General features: G+C 43.3%; 1 protein-coding gene across 5 annotated transcripts in view; it reads left to right on the top strand.

Annotated features, from left to right (window-relative positions):
• LOC122552908 (ribosomal protein S6 kinase alpha-2) overlaps window positions 1-22,420 on the top strand; it is a 438,338-nt gene that overhangs the window by 364,834 nt on the left and 51,084 nt on the right. For all 5 annotated transcript variants that reach the window (XM_043696114.2, XM_043696123.2, XM_087991443.1 and 2 more), the window contains one exon: window positions 21,506-21,636. In XM_043696114.2, coding sequence (XP_043552049.1) covers window positions 21,506-21,636 — 131 coding nt within the window. The remainder of the gene's footprint in view (window positions 1-21,505; window positions 21,637-22,420) is intronic.

The following is a 22,420-nucleotide window of genomic DNA, read 5'->3' as shown; positions in this document are numbered from 1 at the left end:
ATTCCCCAGACCATTTTCCACAAGAGCTAAAATTGATATATTCCAGTTATCTCTGACTGGATTCTGTCATTGAGCTATCTGGTGGAAACAAAATAGCAAAAATAATTTAGCAAGTTGCCATTTAGATTAATTTCGGATTATTAAGCTTACTCTCTCTGCTGCCTGTTTCCAAACTTATTCACATGATTTTGAAATGTAATAAACTGTGTCCAATTTGTAGATGCTGTTTTTAATTTACAAAACTATGAAAACATTTTGCTGATTATGCTGCTGGAGTTAATTGGGTTCATGTAGCATGAGTGACCTTTTCATACAATAAATAACCATATACAGACTGAAAATGGAAGCTAAGACCTGTGCAGCTGTTCTCAATGTGTTATGAACAGGAAACTATAGTGGTAAAGGAGTTTGTGTGTATGTAGTTAACAATCACCCAAAGCTTTCAGAGTGGTGGCTAGATGGTGCTGTACTGATTTGATGCCTGTGCTCCTACTTTCAAACTCCACACTCCATCCAGTTGTCTTCCCCCTACACTGGTAAACATAGCAATAAATACAAGGAAGAACTTTCCACCAGCTATTTTTCTCAATCACTGCAGTTAAATTGCTGATGTATTTCTTCTGGCCCATGATACAGTGATGTGTAGTTTTAAAGCTTTCCTACATGTAACTAAAATAGCAATATCTTCTTCTGGCAGCTTGTCCTGCTGTGGCCTCTTTTTATTTTCCCAGTCTTGTTCCATTCTCCAAAAAAGCCTTATCAAATCACATATGCATGGATGCAACTTGTTTCAGTGTTGATTTTATGTGATTCATAGAGAATCATTGAATCCCTACTGTGTGGAAGCAGGCCATTTGGCTCATCAGGTCCACACCAACTCTCTGAAACGTACTCCACCCAGACCCACCCCCAAATCTTATCCCTGTATCTCTGCATTTCCCATGGCCAATCCATCTAGCTTACACATCCCTGGACATGATGGGCAATTCAGCATGACCAATCCACCTAATCTGCCTATCTTTAGACTATGGGAGTAAACTGGAGGACCTGGAAGAAACTCACACAGACACAGGGAGAATGTCTGTGTACAGTTTGTGCAGTCATCCAAGACTGGAATCAAGCCTGGGTCCCTGGCACTGTGAGGCAGCAGTGCTAACCACTGAGCCACCATGCCACCCAATTCAAAAGTGCTAAACAACCAGCCAGAATGCTTCATATTGGATATTTGCTGAAGGCTGTATTTGCTGAGGACCTTCAGAGAACAATGTTCTTGTCACAACTTCAGAGACGGAAATTTTTTAAGAGGCCTTCACTTCATAAATAAAGTTATGAGTTAAATAGGTCATTGACTACAAAGCAGAGCAAATATAATATCTCGTATGGCTCTAAATGTGACCATAGTTCTTAACTTCTATATGACCATCAGTATGCAAGCCACTGGTGATACGTACAACACTACACAGATTTCAGTATACAACTCTACAAGGATTTTCCTCACACAGGAAAGTACTTTCATCTCATTACATTTTATTAGAAATAAGTAGACAGAATGAGCATGAGGCTGCACACAGGAAAATAGCTTCCCAATGGTACAGGGTGCTATTAACTGCATGCAAATTGCCTTCACCAGCACATTTTCAAATTTGCAATTTCCATCATGCAAGGTTTGTGAAGGTTTGTAGCTCAGGTTGAGGTTTAGGGTGTAGGTTTGCTCACAGAGCTGTAGGTTTGATATCCAGACGTTTCATTATCTGGCTAGGTAACATCATCAGTGGCCACCTCCAAGTGAAGCGAAGCTGTTGTCTCCTGCTTTCTATTTATATCTTTCTCCTGGATGGGGTTTGTGGTGATGTCATTTCCTGTTCGTTTTCTGAGGGGTTGATAGATGGTATCTAGATCTATGTGTTTGTTTATGGCATTGTGGTTGGAGTGCCAGGCCTCCAGGAATTCTCTGGCATGTCTTTGCTTAGCCTGTCCCAGGATAGATGTGTTGTCCCAGTCGAAATGGTGGTTTTTTTCCTCCGTGTGTAGGGATACAAGGGAGAGAGGGCCGTGTCTTTTTGTGGCTAGCTGGTGTTCGTGTCTCCTGGTGGCTAACTTTCTTCCTGTTTGTCCTACGTAGTGTTTGTGACAGTCCTTGCATGGAATTTTGTAGATGACATTGGTTTTGTCCATGGGTTGTACTAGGTCTTTTAAGTTTGTTAGTTTTTGTTTGAGAGTGTTGGTGGGTTTGTGTGCTACTAGGATTCCGAGGGGTCTTAGTAGTCTGGCTGTCATTTCTGAAACTTCTTTGATGTATGGTAAGGTGGTTAGGGTTTCTGGCTGTGTTTGGTCTGCTTGTCGTGGTTTGTTCTTGAGGAATCTGCGCACTGTATTTTTTGAGTATCCATTTTTCTTAAATACATTGCATAGGTGACTACTAAGACCCCTCGGAATCCTAGTAGCACATAAACCCACCAACACTCTCAAACAAAAACTAACAAACTTAAAATACCCAGTACAACCCATGGACAAAACCAACGTCATCTACAAAATTCCATGCAAGGACTGCCACAAACACTACGTAGGACAAACAGGAAGAAAGTTAGCCACCAGGATACACGAACACCAGCTAGCCACAAAAAGACACGGCCCTCTCTCCCTTGTATCCCTATACACGGAGGAAAAAAACCACCATTTCGACTGGGACAACACATCTATCCTGGGACAGGCTAAGCAAAGACATGCCAGAGAATTCCTAGAGGCCTGGCACTCCCACCACAACACCATAAACAAACACATAGATCTAGATACCATCTATCACCCCCTCAGAAAACGAATAGGAAATGACATCACCACAAACCCCAAGAACCCCATCCAGGACAAACATATAAATAGAAAGTAGGAGACAACAGCTTCGCTTCACTTGGAGGTGGCCACTGATGATGTTATCTAGCCAGGTAATGAAACATCTGGATATCAAACCTACAGCTCAGCGAGCAAACCTACACCCTAAATTGCCATCATCTAGAAGGAGTAAGGCAGCAGATACATGGGAACATGATCACATGCAAGCTACCCACTATCGTGACTTAGAACTATATTGCAGTTCTTTCAGTTTCGTTGGATGAAAATCCTTGAACCTCCTTCCAAAAAGCATTGTGGGGTATCTACTGTAGTGGTTCAAGAAGGCAGCTCATCACTGACTTCTCCAGAGAAATTATGGGTGGCCAATAAATATCTAGTGATGCTCATATCCCATGAATAATTTTTTTAAAAATGCGCCTGCTGTGAGCTTAGCCATTTATATGAAGCAAAGGGGATTTCACTCCCTCGTTACAGTTGAATGTACAATATGTATTTCCTGGTGCCTTGTATTATAATGTTGCCTGAAGGAGGATATTATGATGGTGAGTGATAAAGACAAGGGAAAAAGAATGAGTCTGTTGATGAGTAGGAGATCTGGTTGAGGTTACTGGAATCACTCGTGAAGAAGCTGATCATGCAGAGCTTGTGCAAAATGGAACTTCCTATTATCCTATTTTCTCTTCTATTTCCTCCTCATATTCTTGTACCTCAGCTTCTTGTTCAGGCTGTTCTCTTGTGATGGTCAGGTTGTTCAGCCTTAAGCACATTTCCAAACATTTTGGTATCTGTCCCACTGAGTGCACCTTTCTAGAGCAGTCCAAGCAGGGAAGTGTTTCTTGAAGACATGGAGATTGTACCCTATAACATTCCCTCATTTTAGGTCTCCTTTGAATATATATATGGGATTCAAACCCGAACCATGAGCCAGACAATGCATCACCAGGTGAATGCCAGTTAACCTGACAGCAGGAAGGATTCCTTCATTCTTTAAAAGTTTGCTATTTCATCTATATTTGGCCCTCCATCGCAAGTCAAAGGCTGGCTACTAGGAGATAAGGGTAATCCCCTTGTGACATGGCTCATGATTAGGGTTTGAATCCCACATACATATTCAAAGGAAGGGAGTCTGTGTCTGAGGGGGTAGCTTCATTATCCACAGATCCACTATCAATCAGACCACAAGGTAATCCATCTGAATCAAATCACTTTGACCAATGACATAGAGACACATGAAGGCAGAACTCTTAAGCTTGCAAGACAGCACTCTCAGACTCCATTCAAACTGTTGGAAGCTGTTTGTACTACAATGGAAGTTGTGACATTGGCCACAAGACATTGCTTCATGGTGGGCTTCACAAGTATGACAATGGAAGTGACTACCAGTTCCATATTTGAAAGGGTAGGGTTGAAGATCAATGAAAAGTCCTTTGCCAAGTTGGTACAGACTCCTCCAACCTCCTTGACATTGTTTTCTGGCAAACTTGCCATTGTACCGATTATTTCAGTGTACGCAACTATAGTGATTTGAGCCAGATTGATCTCGTTGACTATATGGTAGTTGATTGGGGTTATTAACATGGGCCAATATAACCAGGACAGATCTTCAGGGAGAGGTAGTCACCAAGGGGCATGGACTGCTTTGTTTCCCCTGCCAACTCTATTTTGATTTAACCTCTACCCTCCCCTTCATTTTTTTGATCACGCAGCATTGCCCTCTGAGAAGGGCACTGCCTGTCACTGGCCACTCGGATGTTTCCTTTCTTCTTGGTGGTGGTGCATAAATAAAGATTTACCCACTTGTTGGTTTTCACTGTGTCAGACACCTGCACACACAAGAAAAAATAAACACAAAAAAACCCAGAGGATTAAAAAATATATAACTCGGAGATTAGAAATAAAAAGAAAAATATGTAAACAGGGAATTTAGAATTTCCTCATTTCAGGGAAAAGCAAACCAAAACACAAAAAAAAACCAAGACAGATCTTCAGGAGAGGTGGGCACCACAGGGCATAGACTGCTTTGCTTCCCCCTTCAACTCTACTTTGAGTTAACCCCTATCCTCCCCTTCACTTCTTTGTTCATGCAGGCTTTGCCCAAAAGGAACGAGGCACAGCTTGTCACTGGACACATATAAAACCAGGAGAGAGGTGGACATCATTCGGAATGGAGTGATTTTTTTCCCCTCCAATTCTATTTTGATTTAATCACTACCCTCCCCTTTGCTTTTCTCACATAAGCTTTGCTCGCTGTGGGCTTTGCTTGTCACTGGTTCATTGGCCTCACATGTGCCTTTACTTGTGGTGGAATATTCATAAAGTTATTTTCACTTGGTGTTTTTCACTGTATCCTGCACCTGCACACACAAAAATAGGGTTGTATAGAATATGAGCACTACTGCTGTATGGCAGAAGTGTGGAGGGAGGGGGTGGGGAAGCAAACAAAAATATAACAGCAGATGGAGAATCTTCAAAAAAATATATAACCAGGAGATTAGAATCTCCTCAGTTCAAGACTGCACCGCCAGAGTTATATTTCCCTCTCCACCCCTATCCGCTTTCCATAAAGACCATTCCCTCTGCAACTCCCGTGCCAGGCACCTTCCCTTGCCACCGCAGGAATTTCAAAAACTGTGTCCAGACCTCCCCCCTCAGCTCCGTCGAAGCCCCAAAGGACCTTCCACATCCATCAGAGTTTTACCTGCACTTCCACACAAGTCATTTACTGTAGCCGTTGCTCTTGAAGCAGTCTCCTCTACACTGGAGAGACAGGGTGCATATTTGCAGAGCACTTCAGAGAACATCTCCAGGACACCAGCACCAATCAACCCCACCGGCCCTTGGCCAAACACTTCAACTCTCCCTCCCACTCCGCCAAGGACCATGCAGGTCCTGGGCCTCCTCCATTTCCACACCCTAATCACCCAACGCCAGGAGGAAGAACACATCTTCTGCTTTGGGATCCTTCCAACCACATGGCATCAATGTGGAGTTCACCAGTTTCCTCATTTCCCCTCTTCCCACCTTATCCCAGATCCAACCTTCCAACTCGGCATCACTTTCATGACCTGTCCTATCTGTCCATCTTCCTTCCCACCTATCTGCTCCACCCTCGTCTCTGACCTATCACCTTCACCCCCACCTCCATCTGCCTATTGCATTCCCAGCTACCTTCTCCCCATCCCCTCTCCTTCCCATTTATCTCTCAGCCCCCTTGGCTCACAAGCCTCATTCCTTATGAAGAGCTTATGCCTGAAGCATCGATTCTCTTACTCCTTGGATGCTGCCTGACCCGCTGTGCTTTTCCAGCACCCACAATCTCGACTCTGATCTGGCTGGCCACAGCCAGTGTACTGAGAAAAATAAATATAACCAGGAGATTTGAACCTCTGCAGTTCAGGTGACTGGCTCTGAGCTGGCCGGTCACAGCCAGTGTATTGTGTGAACTAATGAATTGAAGGATGATTTGATAATGGGACCCAGCCTCTGAGCTGCTGTTTTTGTATGTGGGTACTGGACTGAATCTTTATATATGGATTGAGCCTTTATGGGTTTGCATTATGCCTTTGTGTGATTACCATGCCATTTCAGTGGACCATGTCCTTGCGGGTGGACTAACATGCTGGTGTGGACCATGCCCTTATGTGCGAATTATGTATTGTCTGTGCAGACTCTGCCTTTATGGTTGGACTCTGAATGTGTTTGGACTGTGCCTCTGCGTAAGCCCTGGAGAGCTGGCCCAACCAATAGGTTTGGTCTGTGTGGAGGCCGACCAACAGCCCTGGGGAATGTGTGTTTGTCTGTAAACTTTGTGCTACTGATTGATATGAGATATGCTTCTGCACAATGTGTTGTGTTAATGCTTCTGCTTTTCAGTAAATTGTCTGATGTATAGTGCCTTTGCCATATATCGTGTTTGAGACACTGTAACTTTATGTGAACTTGGAACTTACTGTTTATAATGCAATGTGCTTTTGCGCCATGTGTCGTGTTCACGGCACTGTTGTCTAATGTGGACATAAATTTACTGTTTAAACAGAGATGTTCTTCTGTAGAATGTTCTTTGTCAATGTATCCATTTTCAGGGATTTGTTCTCGATGTGTTGTGAATGATGTTATGTGTTGTGTCTGACACTGTAATCTATGTAAGCTTTGAATAAAAAAGTACAAAAAATATAATCAGCAGATTAGAATCCCTCCATTTCAGGTGACTGACCCTGAGATGGCTGGCCACAGCCAGTGTACTGTGCATACGTAAAGAAAGGGTGACCTGGTGACAGGATACCAGTCACTGTGCAGTTATTTCAGTAACCAGTAGCCTTCTTGTATAGGCCAAACCCTCAATGTCCTTATTTGGGTCTATAACAGCAGAAGTTTGTATGGCATTCCACTCCTTTGAGCTGCAATATGTGCTACCCTTATTCTATCCTGGCCGTAGGCCACTCTTGTACAATGTCTCACAATGTGCAGACCTCACCACTAAGCCATCCTGTATAGTATATTGTCAGTATGTGAGCAGGTGTCTGTGAGTGTTAAAGCACCGATGGTGTTTCCTCTTCATTGTTATTTTCCTTCACTCCAATATTTTTGCTTCTATTGCTGCCTGGTCAGGTTGCAGTTCTTGGATAACTGAAAGAAGGAAGGCAGCAGGGATTGTTGTGGTAAGAGAGATGGGAATAAGTCATACAAACATCTAAAATAGTAACAAATGTAGATCATTTGGCCCCTAGAGCCTATTCCCCATTCAATAAAATCATCTATTGGTGTTTCAAATTCCACATTTCCATTTACCCCCAATAATTCTTGAATCCCCTGCCTAACAAGAAGCTATCCAAATCTGTCTTAAAAATATTCAATAACCTCACCCCTACTTCCTTCTGAAGCACCAGTTCCAAAGTGACATAACCATTAGTGAAAAAAGCATATTCTCAAATCTGTCCTGAAAGAGGTGAGCCGTAATTTTAAAACAATGCTTTCTAGTCCTGGACTGTCCCACAAGTGGAAACACCACCAGCAGAAGGGATTGTGCAATGAGGATGAGGATGAGGATGAGGATGAGGAGGAGGAGGAGGAGGAGGAAGAAGAGGTTAACTATGGGATACCTTCAAGATAAATGGTTTCAGCTTCAGTCATGTCAACTTCAATGATATCAAGCACTGTCTTCTTCTTGGAGTCAGAATAAGCAGCTCTGACTCCCCCTGACTATGAATTGTTGCTTCTGGATGTGCACCACATTGTCCTACAAGACAGAAAGAAGAGTATCAACAAACATCTTAAGCCTTTGAAATTTTGGTAGAGGGATAAATCAAATTAAAATGAAGGAACAAATTCATGGCCTAAAATTATTGAATTCAATGTGGTGTTTTGAAGGCTGTAAAATACCTAAGCAAAAAACGAGGTGCTCATCCTTCAATTTATGTCGAGCTTTGTTGGAACACAGAGACAGAAATGTTAGCAAGTGATCAGAATGGTATAGTGAAATGTCTCATTTTCCAGCCTGACTAAACAGGGGTTCAACCCAAACTTCCCTGGTCAGACCATATCTTATTCCAAATGCTGTTTACCCATTATCTCTTTATGCTCACTAACCTAAATTGCCTTCCTCATTTCTTCCTTTGTCCCAACTAGCGTTACAAACCTCTCCAAACTCTGAATTCCTCCAATTTTGAAGTCATGTCCATCCACGATGTTAAATATTAAACAATTAGCAACAACAATTGTTGTAACACCGAGGCCTCAGAGTTCTGGATTTCTCAGCCTAAATCGCTCAACACCTCCAAATCTTTGCTGTCCATTGAGCACTCCTTAAAATCTATTCCAATCAATATTACTCTTAATTCTTGTGTGATTCAGAATCAAATTTTGTTTGAGAATGCTGTTGGATTTGTGTATTGCATTAAGTGTGCTATTTTAGCACATTATTGTTTTTGTATTTGTAATAAATTGTGTGCCTTCAGTTTCCTTTCTGTACTGCAGACACACTCACTATTACAACAGAATTTATAGTTATAGGGAAAAGCAGAAAAGGAAGTCTCCATTTCCTGTGATTAGGTTAAGGCATGGAACTTACATCATCCATCCATCATGTTTCAAGAAACATGTAGCCTCCAAATGTCCAAATTGCTGGGGAGGAAGAATGCTAGCACTTCCAAGTGTAAGTGTACCACCTTCCATTTTGGGGAGGACACATAAATAAGAGACGAGCTTACCAATCGCTGAAGCATTTGGGAATAAGAGACTTTACACCTGCTTCATATAGGCAAAAGTGAGGACTGCCGATACTGGAAACCAGAGTTTAGATCAAAGTGGTGCTGGAAAAGCACAGCAGGTCAGGCAGCGACCGAGGAGTAGTAAAATCGAGTTTTCGGGCAAAAACCCTTCATCAGGAATAGAAACAGGAAGCCTCCAGGATGGAGAGATAAATGGTGGAGGGAAGTGGGGTGGGGGGGGGGGAGGTGAGGAGTGGGGGGAGAAGATAGCAAAACGGCTACCTTCTCCCGAGCCTCACTCCCCACCCCCATTTATCTCTCCACCCTGGAGGTTTCCTCCCTCTATTCCTGGTGAAGGACTTTTGCCTGAAATGTTGATTTTTCTGCTCCTCGGATGCTGCCTGAACTGCTGTGCTTTTCCAGCACCACTCTGATCTAAACACCTGCTTCATATCTCCACTTTAACATTGATTCAATGTGTGGAAATTATAAATATTTTCTCCCAAAATATAAAGTCCTTGTCTATAAGCATCCTTCCCTACTTAGAGATCCAGTACCACAGATGACCCAGTTTTAATCAGAGTCCCTGGCCTCACATCCATTAGTTCTGACCCCATTGCTCCTAGATCTGACCCAAACTCCATTGACCTCTCATTGCTATTTACTCTCCCGAGGCCTTTAACATATTCCTTCCACAGCACCTCCCCAGTAGCCAATCACTTCTATCAGTCATCTGTATGGCGTTTTCCTGCAGCACTGATGCTGTGTTAATGTGGGAAAGCAACACACAGGAGTTTGATTCTTAGATCCTTCCACAGATAATTATCGTATAGATTACACCCAAATATCGGCACTCCCAGATTTCCTGACCATGATGTCCAAAACCCAAGTTTCCTGCAACTTAAAACAAATGGCTTCAAATACCTTCTACAAATTTGGTACTAAGGTAATGGACTCCAACAAAATTTGGATGGCACGGTGGCACAGTGGTTAGCACTGCTGCCTCACAGCGCCAGAGACCCGGGTTCAATTCCCGCCTCAGGCGACTGACTGTGTGGAGTTTGCATGTTCTCCCCGTGTCTGCGTGGGTTTGCTCCGGTTTTCTCCCACAGTCCAAAGATGCACAGGTCAGGTGAATTGGCTGTGCTAAATTTCCTGTAGTGTTAGGTAAGGGGTATGGGTGGGTTACGCTTCGGCGGGTCGGTGTGGACTTGTTGGGCCGAAGGGCCTGTTTCCACACTGTAATGTAATCTAATCTAAAATTACTCTCTATAGCCTAGACATTTGACCTCATGGCATCATTTTTCTGATGTGTATGTCCCAAATGACCACTCTTTTGCTTTATGATATTTGCTAGTATGCGGTACTGGTTAAGGATTTTTTTGAAGATAATTTGCTGGAATTGGGGAATAAAAAAATATAAGATTTTGGGAGTTATCTGCAGGCTTCCTGATAGTTGAGATAAACTAGCGGAATATGATTAACTAAGAGAAATTTGTTTCAAAGGTAGTGCAGTCATAATAGCAAATTCTAATTTTCCCAGAAACTGTGAGAAATAGCTTAAGTTCCAAAGGCAACAGATTTATTGACTGTATTCAAGTCACTTTCTGAAGCAATTAAGAATCGATAAAACCAGGCATATTAGACCTGTGGTGAGTAATGAGCATCAGAAAAATTAATTTAAACAATGGTTTAACAGTGAGTGAACATCTAGCCAACAGTGATTGTAATATGGTAGGATTTAATACCAGACTGAGAGGAAAAAAAGGTGAGTCACAACCAAGATAATTAAACTTAGATAATGTTGACTTTGAAAGGTTTGCAGAACTGATAACGTAAAAATACAGAACAACTAAAAATAAAACCTGCATAAAGTTATGTAATTCAACAACCTTGGTCAACAGAAGAAATGAGCAATGGGAAAGAACTAGAAGAAAAGGGCTTATTCAAATGGAAAACAAAGTGTTGATACCATGGACTAAAGGTGATATCAAAAATAGGAAGTGGACTTCTCAAATTTGGCGGTGTCAATTTTGGGAGTTTCATGAGGAGGTTCTCTCTGTGAGCACTAGCAACATTTCTCATGCAATTTTATGCTGCTCACCTCATTAAGATGATCCATACCACCACTCTCCCAATTTTGTGCACTGACCAGCTGTGTTAGCCACTGCCAGAACCATCCAGGATTTCCAACACCAATACCATATTTGAAGCCAAGCTTCACCCAGGTAAAAGATTGCAAGCCAGGGACTGCACTTCTGTCAAGACTTGTTCCACAGATGGCTGAGACACAATGGCACCACACTTTACTGAAAGAGACCTGGAATCCTGGTGGATGGGAAAAATGTCCTCTTTCCTCAAGACTGCCAGAAGACCCCACAGACCAGACCCTGCCAGCTTGCTCTGAAATTGTCACGTGAATCTGTTGGTTTCTGTCTTCTAGAGGAATGTCCAACAATGCCACAAGATGGTTAATGACCTTCTGTGGTAAGTGCTGCCATATTCTCTCTTCTACTTCACACTCTGGCTAATGTTGAAACTGCTCACATCTTCTATCAAAGTTGATGGTCCAACACTCTCACTACTGCATGCAACATCTTCCTCAATCCCTACTCCTCCAAAATTACAGACCCTGCATCCCCCTGCTCTGCTTACTCACTCACCCATCAAACTGCTACACCTTTCCCTCATTTGCACCAACGCTAAAAACTGTGACAGTCACTTTCATCACACTCAATCCGTCCTTTCCTCTTATTCCATGGGAAAGCTGTCTATAATAGGATAGAGTGGGGCCATCCAACATTAATCTACTGATTCCCTGCAAAGATAAAATCCTTGCTTCATTAGAGGAGTGTGATTGCACATGTAGGGATGTCGAGACCTCCATGTCCCAGCAACCAAATAGGACTCATTACTGAGCGCTGTGCTGCTTTTCCATGACATGAATGTATTCCTAACATGTTCTTTTCACAACCTACTCCTGCTCTCATCTTCCACAGGCCTGAGCAACATTCATACAACCTGCATCTCAAACAAAGTAAACACTCCAGTTATCACCTCCACCTCTACTTCTGAGGCAGAAGTCACAGAACTCTCAGAGCATGCGATCGCAAGTCTGTCTCCTGCACTCTCCATCTACTCAAATACTGACATCTCAGTGGCTATTTTATCCAGATTAGAGTCTGGAGAGTAGACCTCTGGAGATCAGGCACCTGCACAGCCCCAGAGAGGAGAGGACTGCTTGGTGTTGACCATTAACAACTTTATTAAATTGTACATAGAGACAAAGGAACAGCAGCACATTTGTGGAGACACTCAGAAAGCTGGATCAAAGGTTGGAGGAATCCGTCAACATGATCAGCACTGACCTGGCTCCCACATGTGTGAAGTTAGTCACCTCCAGGAAGAGTTGGCAGCTACCGGTGGTAGCCATGTCCAACAGAATGCTTATTAGCTGCCGGAGACATACACAGACATGCCATTCTAACTACTGATGATCAACAGAAATGACAAGGCAATATTGAGGAACATTAGCCTTCCTGCAGGTAGCACTTCCTCACAAGAAGACAAGATGGTGTCAGCAAGCACCCAAATGGAAGACATGCTATGTACAAGGGGAAGTATTCTGTCAGGACACTCCAAAGTGCATGGTGCTTCCACACTGCCTGTGATCCCTGATTGTGCAGACATTACAAACAATGAGAATAAGACTGCAGCTGACATGGACACCTAAAGCACATTTCGGCTGTCTATCACAGCTAGAATATTGTATGCAGTTCTGGAATGTACATTCCAGTGCTATCAGATCCCTCCTGTAGAGGGTGCAGTGGAGATTTAGCATGATGTTGCTAGGGCTGGAGAGTTTTAGTTATGAAAAGAAAATAGACTGTGGCTGTTTTCTTTGGAACGGAAGAGACTAAGGGGTACATCATTGAGATGTATAAAATTATGTGGGGCATAGATTGGAAGGCACTTCTCCCTTTGGTGGGGAATCAATGACCAGAAAGTGTAGATTTAAGGTAAGGGGCAGGAGGTTTAGAGGGGATGTGAGGATTTGTTTCCATCGTGATGCTGGTAGGAATCTGGAACTCACTGCCCATAAAGGTGGTAAAGGGAAAACCCCTTACATCATATAAAGGAAGATGTAGATGTGCACTTGTGATGCCAAGGCATATAAGGTTCTGGGCAGAGTGCTAGAAAATTGGACAAGAGTAGTTAGATCGAGAGTGTGGTGCTGGAAAAGCACAGCAGGTTAGGCAGCATCCAAGGCGCAGGAGAATTGATGTTTCAGGCAAAAGTCCTTCCTCAGGAATGAGGCTGGCGGGCCAGGGGACTGAGAGATATAAAGGGGGGGGGGTTGGGTGGGTGGAGAAGGTAGCTGGTGATAGGTAGATGAAGGTTGGGGAGAAGGTCATAGAGGAGGGTGAAGCGGATAGGTGGGAAGGAAGATTTAGATTAGATTAGATTTCCAATTGTATGGAAACAAGTCCTTTGGCCCAACAAGTCCACACCAACCCTCCGAAGAGCAACCCACCCAGACCTATTCCCCTACATTTACCCCTGACTAATGTACCTAACAGTATGGGCAATTTAGCATGGCCAATTTACCTAACCTGCACATCTTTGAATTGTGGGAAGAAACCGGAGCACCCGGAGGAAACCCATGCAGACACGGGGAGAATGTACAAACTCCACACAGACAGTTGCCCAAGGTGGGAATTGAACCTGGGTCCCTGGCGCTGTGAGGCAGCAGTGCTAACCACGAGCCACCTGCCCATATGGACAGATCAAGAGGGCAGTACCTATTTGGAGGCTTGGGAGTGGGAAAAGGTGGGGGAAACTGGTGAAATCCACATTGACCCTGTGTGGTTGCAGGGTCCCAAGGCGGAAGATGAGACATTCTTCCTCCAGGCATCGGGTGGCTAGGGTTTGCGGTGGAGGAGACCCAGGACCTGCATGCCCTTGAGAGTGGGAGGAGGAATTAAAATGTTCAGCCACAGGGTGGTGGAGTTGGTACGGGTGTCCTAGAGGTGTTCTCTGAAATTATCTGCAAGTTGGCTTCCTGTCTCCCCGATGTAGAGGCGACCGCATCGGGTACGACGGATACAGTAGATGATGTGTGTAGAAGTACAGGTAAATTTTTGTCAGATGTGGAAGGATCCTTTAGGGCCTTGGATGGAGGTGAGAGGGGAGTATGGATGCAGGTTTTGGACTTCTTGATTTGGCAGGGGAAAGCGCCGTGAGTGGGGTGTGGGCTGGTGGGGGCGTGGATCTGACAAGGAAGTCACGAAGGAAATAATCTCTCCAAAACACAGATGGGGTGGGCAGGGAAATATATCCCTAGTGGTGGGGTCTGTTTGTAGGTGGTGAAAGTGGCAGAGGATGATGAGATGTATCTGGAGGTTGGTGGGGTGGAAGATGAGGATCAGGAGGTTTCTGTCCTTGTTGCAATTGTAAGTGTGGCAGAGGTGCAGGAAGTGGAGGAGATGTGCTGGAGGATATCGTTGACCATGTGGGAAGGGAAATTGCAGTCTTTGAAGAAGGAGGCCATCTATGATGTTCTATGTTGGAATTTGTCCTCCTGGGAGCAGATGAGGTGGAGGCAGAGGAATTGGGAATCATGGCATCTTTACAGGAGGCAAGATGAGAGGAGGTGTAATCCAGGTATCTGTGGGTGTCAGTGGGTTTGTAGTAGATATCCATGTTGAGTCGGGCGCCAAATATGGAAATGGAGAGGTCCAGGAAGGGGAGGGAGGCGTCCGAGATGGTCCGGGTGAGAGTTTGAGGTCAGGGTGGAAGGTGTTGGTGAATTTGATGAACTGTTCAATCTTTTCATGAGAGCATGAGATAGTCCCATTACAGTCATCAATGTAGTGGGGGAAAAGATGGGGAATGGTGCCAGTGTAGCTGCGGAAGATGGACTATTCCACGTGCCTGATGAAGAGACACCCATGCGGGTGCCCATGACTACCCCTTTGGTTTGGATGAAGTGGGAGGATTGGAAGCAGAAGTTGTTGAGGGTGAGGACCAGTTCAGCTAGGCGAACGAGAGTGTCAGTGGAAGGTACTGGTTGGGACAGCGTGAAAGAAAGAAACAGAGGACTTGGAGGCCTTCGTCTTGGCAGATAAATGTGTAGAGGGACTGGATGTCTTTGGTGAAGATAAGGCCTTGGAGGCCGGGGAAACAAAAGTCTTGGAGGAGGTGAAGGGCATGAGTGGTGTCCCGAATGTAAGTGGGAAGTTCCTGGACTAAGGTGGACAGGATGGTGTCAAGGAATGCAGAGATGAGTTTGGTGGGACATTAGCAGGCTGAGACGATGGGTCGACCAGGGCAGTCAGGTTTGTGAATTTTGGGTATGAGCTGGTATTGTGCGGTGCGGGGTTCTCTGACTATGGGGTTGGAGGCTGTGGGTGGGAGATCCCCAGAGATGATGAGGTTGTAGATGGTCTGGAAGATGATGGTTTTGGCCTCCTCCATCACCAAACCCTAACCACCTGATGCCTAGAAAAAGAATGCCTCATCTTCTGCTTCGGGACCCTGCAAACACACAGGATCAATGTGGATTTCACCAGTTTCCCCACTTCCCCTTTTCCCACCTTACACCAGTCCCAAGCCTCCAACTTGGCACTGCCCTCATGACCTGTCCATCTCCCTTTCCACCTGTCTGCTCCACCCTTCACTCCAACTTATCACTTTTCCCCTCCACCTTCATCTACATATCACACTCCCAGCTACACTCCCCCTGTCCTACCCCCCTCCCATTCATCTCTCAGTCCCTCTGACCCATAAGCCTCATTCCTGATGAAGGGCTTATCCCTGAAACGTCGATTCTCCTGCTCCTCAGATGCTGCCTGACCTGCTGTGCTTTTTCAGCACTACATTCTTGACTCTGATCTCCAGCCCTCACTTTCTCCAAGTATAGTTAGGTGCTTATTTTTGATTGATGTCGACTGGATAGGCCAAGGGACATTTTTCTGTGCTGTAGACTAATACGAATTTTTTTTATTCATTCATGGAACGAAGGCATCACTAGCCAGGTCAATATTTACTGTCCACCCTTAATTGCCCAGAGGCCAGTTAAGAGTCAACCACATCGCTGTGAGTCTGGAGTCAGATGTAGACCAGACCAGGTAAGAATGGCAGTTTCCTTCCCTGAAGGACATTAGTGAACCAGATGGGTTTTTTTACTGACAATTGGCAATGAATTCATGATCATTGTTAGACTCTGAATTCCACCATCTGCCATGGGATTTGAACTCGCTTCACCAGAGCATTACTTGGGTTTCTGGATTAACAGTCCCATGATAATACCAATAGGTCATTGCCTCCTTTTGAATGTTATGATTACGGAGAAGTTGAGCAATAATGGAACAGAATCCTCTTCAATTGATAAATTCAGTTACATTATGATATGGTACTGTCAATGTGATCTGTGTACAGTCAGCTACATTGCCACAGCCTACTGCCCAGCTATAGAACTGACCTTGTCACAGGGATACAAATTGAAGTGTTGTGATCCCACACAAACTGCATTTATAACAGCCTTGAAACATTTGTAGGCTGAGGATTGAGAGACTCCACAAAGGTCCCCAGTGGATCCTTGGAAGCAGCCAGTAACATAGTTTGGGGGATGGATTCGCGGATGTAGGTGGGAAGTGTGGGACAGCTGTCACCTTGATGGCACCAGGATAGGATGGCCACCCACCCCTTCAGATTATGCATTCTGCTCCAAGAAAAGTCTTCTGTGATTTCAGTCAGAGTCCTGGGAAATCCCCAGGCTGGGCAGACACTGCACTTCACTCATTTGGAGGAAATTGTCTGTCCTCTGCCTCCTGAGGGGACCTACTTACATGACATATTCATGTAGAGGCTGTTGCACAGCCGCTGGAGGTTTCCACAGGTATTGGGCTTGCTGGCACATTTTTTCTTGCTTCAATTTCCCTGCATATTCATTGTGTAGCAAGATCAATTGGTCACTGTTCCTCAGGATCTATGTAGGGAATATCAGAAACAGAATCAGTCTTTAGTAATGTGGGCACTCAGCGTTTGCAAATGAGTTTTCCATAATCCTCAATACAAAAGATCATGGTGGGGTCTGACAATGAGAGTTATTAATTGCCTCTGCATAGATTCTTGCCAGAGTATAAACTGTGTATAAACTCCAGGAAGAAAATATCAGTGTTTTCAATCCAGAAGTTAACGTCAAACTTCCTAATACTTCAGTTTAAGGAAAAGATTTTTTTCCATGGTCAGCATTATAAAAGGGATGATTTTAAGTCCAGTACAAGTGATCTTTTTTCTTTGTTTGGAACCTGTAAAGGAGTATTTAGTGATTAATGAGATGATGTCTTTACTGTGTGTTTAAAAATCTTTGAATTTGTGTTATAAGTGAATAGTTTGTTTGATTCTATTTTATCTTAATTTATTTCAGTGAACAAACTTCTGTTTTAATGTTAAAACAATTCTGACGCAGTGGGAGACCACTTAATTAAAACCAAACCAAAAAAAAATCTATCAAAGCAGGTTTCAGTCTGGGATCTGATGCATCCAGTAGCAATATTAAGTCAGGTAATAACAGTATGTAGATCATATTCAAATATATGCCGTTTTAGCCATGTTTCACACATATAGTGAGAGATTATAGGTGTAGTGGCATTATTGAAATCTTGTAACCCCCAACTCTACCCTCAAATTGCCTAGGAAAAAGAGCACTACATATAGCATGTGTATTGTCAAATACTTACCATTCAATGTGACAGGAATGTGCAGCTCTGCATCCTTGTACAGCCTATGGTATTTTGGAATATGGTTTAGAATTAAGCATGGAGGTGTCACTTTAAAGGTCATTCATGATTACTTCTGTTTGACTGCAATGACAGTGATTAGTTTATAATGATTAAAGGCATGATCAAGGTTGCTTGTGGCCAGGATTTTAATTTGACAAGAGTTGGTCACTGCATAAAGATCATTTGCAAATTCTATGATTAAAGGTATGTTTAACTTCTCATATGTAAGTCCCAAATATTGTAATTACTCCTCAAAGGGCCTCACATTACTCCGAAGTACAGCCTGCTCCCTCAGAGAAATAAATATTTACTCTGCCCAATCAGCTGTGGTGCATTGTGCATTTGCAGTTTAGAAGATGATTTCATAAGCATTGTTGGCTCAGTCTATTAATCTGGATCACCCCCAATCTTCAGGTTCCTTTTTGTATTGACTTCCTTGCCAACCCCAGCAAATTTGAGGTTCCCCATTTTCCCATCCAACCCTTTTATTTAACTCTTCATATCCTCACTTAACTCACTGAGCCCCAGGCCTACAGATTAGTAAAACCAAACATTGCGCTGAACTGCCCCTCCCACCAATGCCACTGTGACTGTGAATGACACCCCGCCCCACTTCCACAGTGTCCTATGCCCTCCAATGGTCCATTGTCTTCCCCCTCAAATGTTGAGTTACACCCTACTTTATAATTACTGTCATTTCTGCATCAAGCAAGCTACCTTCGTTCTCCATTAGTGACGTCCCCACCATGCCAGTGGCTTCTGATAACCTCCTTGACTTTCAGTGAATAGATCCCCAGGAGAAGCCAAAGTTCAGCCAACCACTGGTCAGTTTAGAACAATAACAATCACTGAGCCTGGCCAGACTCAAAAAGTGTGGTGCTGGAAAAGCATAGGTCAGGCAGCAGAAGAATCAAAGTTTCAGGCATAAGCCTTTTATCAGGAAAGTTACGGGGAAAGCTGGGGGAGGGGGAAGGAGAATTGTGAAGGGGGCTGAGCTTGGCCAGACCCCTGACTGATATCTGTGTAGCTCCCTGACTGACTGACTTCCTGCAAATCCCCAGACAGGTTGCGTTGGACCTGCAGCACTGACTGTGGCTCACTCCCCGGACTGGAATGAGGCAGATTTTCTGCAATAACATCTGCAGATGGAAGGGCTGTGTGTCACTGTAAGGCTGGTTCTTGGCCAATGCCAACCCCTGTGGATGGAAGGGCTGTGTGTCACTGTAAGGCTGGTTCTTGGCCAATGCCAACCCCTGTGGATGGAAGGGGTGTGTGCCACTGTAAGGCTGGTTCTTGGCCAGTGCCAACCCATGTGGATGGAAGGGGTGTGTGCCACTGTAAGGCTGGTTCTTGCCAATGCCAACCTCTGTTGATGGAAGGGCTGTGTGTCACTGTAGGGCTAATTCTTGGCCAATGCCACCTCTGCAAATGAAAGGGGTGTGTGTCACTGTAAGGCTGGTTCTTGGCCAATGCCAACCCCTGTGGATGGAAGGTGCGTGTATTACTGTAGGACTTATTCTTGGCCAATGCCAACCTCTGCAGATGGAAGGGGTGTGTGTCAATGTAAGGTTGGTTCTTGGCCAATGCCAACCACTGCAGATGGAAGGGGTGTGTGTCAATGTAAGATTGGTTCTTGGCCAATGCCAACCTCTGTAACGGAAGGGGTGTGTGCCACTGTAAGGTTGGTTCTTGGCTAATGCCAACCTCTGCAGATGGAAGGTGTGTGTGTCACTGTAAAGCTGGTTCTTGGCCAATGCCAACCTCTGCCAACCTGCAGTTGCAACAACTTGGCACCCTTTAGTTTCTCTCTGCTGCATGGGAAAATAGCAACCTTTATATAAATGATGTCATATTAGATAACCGTGAAATCTAAATGCATACAAGTAAGAACTTCTCTGCTCACTTACAAGATTCTCATCTCACCATTGAAACCTTATGCTGTGATAGGCCTAGAGCCAGGATCTCCTGGTTATCGGTGAGACGGCAGTGGAGCTAGGGGCTCCTGGTTGTGGTAAGCCCAAAGCAGGACGCCTGGTTATCAGTGACGGGTCAGTGGCAGCAGAGTCAGAGTCTCCTGGTTGCAGGTTGAGTGTGGGTCCAGCATGGGACCCGGCATCGGCAGCTGTTGGCAAAGTGGTCCAAGCAATGAAGAGATGGAGCCTGAAAAGTGGCAACTCCAATGTTAGTGGGTCCAGTGCAGGTGACAGTAGAGGTTTCATTGGTCAGCCGGCTTAGGGTTCAGGACTCATGGTGGAGGTAGCAGAATGAAAATGGACCTTCTTTCAGCTTTATCTTTTCATTCTTAAAATGTTCAAATGGTGCCGGATTGTAACAGCAGTAGAAGCTTTTCACTGTATTTTATTATGTTGTTCATTGTAGAGTACAAGTGGCAGTAATTCATTCATCCATTATGTGGACAATCTGTATCTCATTATATATCACATTTTTCTGATCTTGCTGTAATTTCCTAACTGTCATGCCATTGCCTACGTCACTCTAGACCTGGAAAATTTCAGACCAAAGAAATGGACTGCAGTGATAAGGGAATAAAACAAAAAATAATTGAGGAATATTATGAACAATACAATTTTTTTTAACAAATGTATTAATAGAATATAGGCCCCTTTAAGAGGGGCATGGGTGATAGTGTAATGTAAATCAAAAATAGCAAAATATTAAATATTTATTATGTACCAGTTTTCCCAATCCAGAAACAGAAAAACAGCACCAGGGAGGAAAGGAATACCAAATTAACAGTGGAACTAATTAAATTATAAATCTTAAAAATTAAGGAAATAATAAGAATAAAGAGAAAGAGATTTCTACACAACGCAGCATGGTGCTATACCCAATGCATGCATAAGGTAAAAGCTTGCCAAGATACTAGTGATCTGGGACACCGGGAAAGGCCTGAACTGGAGCACGGGGCAAAAGAGCAAATTGTAGGATGGTCCTCGAATATATGAGTTGATTAGTTGCTTTGTCACAAGCAGTCACATAGCTGAAGCCATTGATCATTAAAATACATCTCAACATTACTCTATATGCATTACAATTAAGTCAGGAGCTCGTCAGGGATTCCTGGATTGTTAACCCGACATTGAACTAAAATTGCTTCCCCAGCCATACAAATAATAACAATGCTCAGACTCACCAATTCTAGGCATTTATTAGTGAACTGTGTCACAATCATTAAGGCTGCCATGTCAGTGAGTGAACACATGATGACTTATAAGCTTTTCTCCTTGAAAAATATTAGACATAGTTAAAGTCCAAAGTATACTGTGTGCAAAAGTAATGAGGTGATAATCATAATGAGATGGTAATCAGTAATTTATGGTAATCAGTAATCAGATGGCCCGGGTCAGAAGAATTACGAAGGGTTCCAGCAGAAAAGAATTTGCAGCACTCAGAAATATATTAAACCTGAAATCTGTCACAAGAGATTATGAAAGAAGTATATTTCACAATTCAAGCCTTTACTGTCAATCTGCACGTGAAGTTCCTACAATTAGTCTGGCACTTATGCAATGTAGTCCATGTCTGTAATACTAATCTTTAATAATGTCCTGTTGAACAACACGTTGGAAAGACTTGCGCAATAGAACTTTATTTTTTAATTCTGCATCAACTGCTCCAATTGATCTATCGACTTTCTTTTCGCAGACTCACCTGGCGTGCCTCCAAGTGCCAACACACATCAGCTTTTCCGAGGTTTCAGTTTTGTCGCCACCAACCTTGGCCAAGAGCATACACAGTCTGACTCTCGACAACTGATTGACCATTCAATTGTGCAGGTCAGATAGTTCTTAAGATCTTAACAATAAAAGCAATGGAGTTAGCTAAACAGGAAGTTATTCCCTCATACTATCAATATTTTCAGTGGGCAAAATGCACGAGCTAGTATCTATAGATATGTTAACAAATCTGTAATAGAGGTAGTGAGTTGACGATGCTGAAGCTTGAACAGTATATACTAGATGCATCTAATTTGATTATGAATGCAACAATCTCAGGCATTCTTAAATAGCTATTAGCTATTAGAAAATTAAGTAGGGTATTATTCTGTGCTGAGAATAAGAAGCACTGTTTATCTCATGATGAGATGCAAAACATGTATGTAAATGAAGAATAATATTAAATTTTGGGCATAATAATCAAAGGTACATCCAAATAGTATCAAAAGGAACAATTATGAGCAGGCATTTTTGAATATAAACCAACTATCAATTTCAAAATTTGCATTTTCATGATTCAAACTTACTTTTAAAATTGTTCAATATGCAATTAACCTTAACCTTACATACAAGATAGTGCTATCTTAAATGACTATTTAATTGTAATCTGTTGAAAAAGATCAGCTAATAAAAGAAGACATTATCCTGAAGATGATTGATTTTCAAAATGTTTTACATTGGAAAATAAGGAAATTTTGAATCCTTTGATCGTGAAATGTTTATTTGTTAGAATTCTCATCACATTGAGCTGGAGAGTTAAATATTAGAGGTGGAATATCTCCATTAGATTGATTAGCTATGCAAAGCACAAAGGTAGTAAAAAATCACCTTATCACGAAAACTA

The sequence above is a fragment of the Chiloscyllium plagiosum genome, unplaced genomic scaffold (assembly GCF_037043375.1).
Source record: "Chiloscyllium plagiosum isolate Xiang-an unplaced genomic scaffold, Cpla_swu_hap1 HiC_scaffold_10, whole genome shotgun sequence".
Taxonomy (NCBI): Eukaryota; Metazoa; Chordata; class Chondrichthyes; order Orectolobiformes; family Hemiscylliidae; genus Chiloscyllium; species Chiloscyllium plagiosum.
The sequence above is the reverse complement of the archived record's forward strand: the minus strand, read 5'-3'. Positions and strand labels throughout refer to the sequence as shown.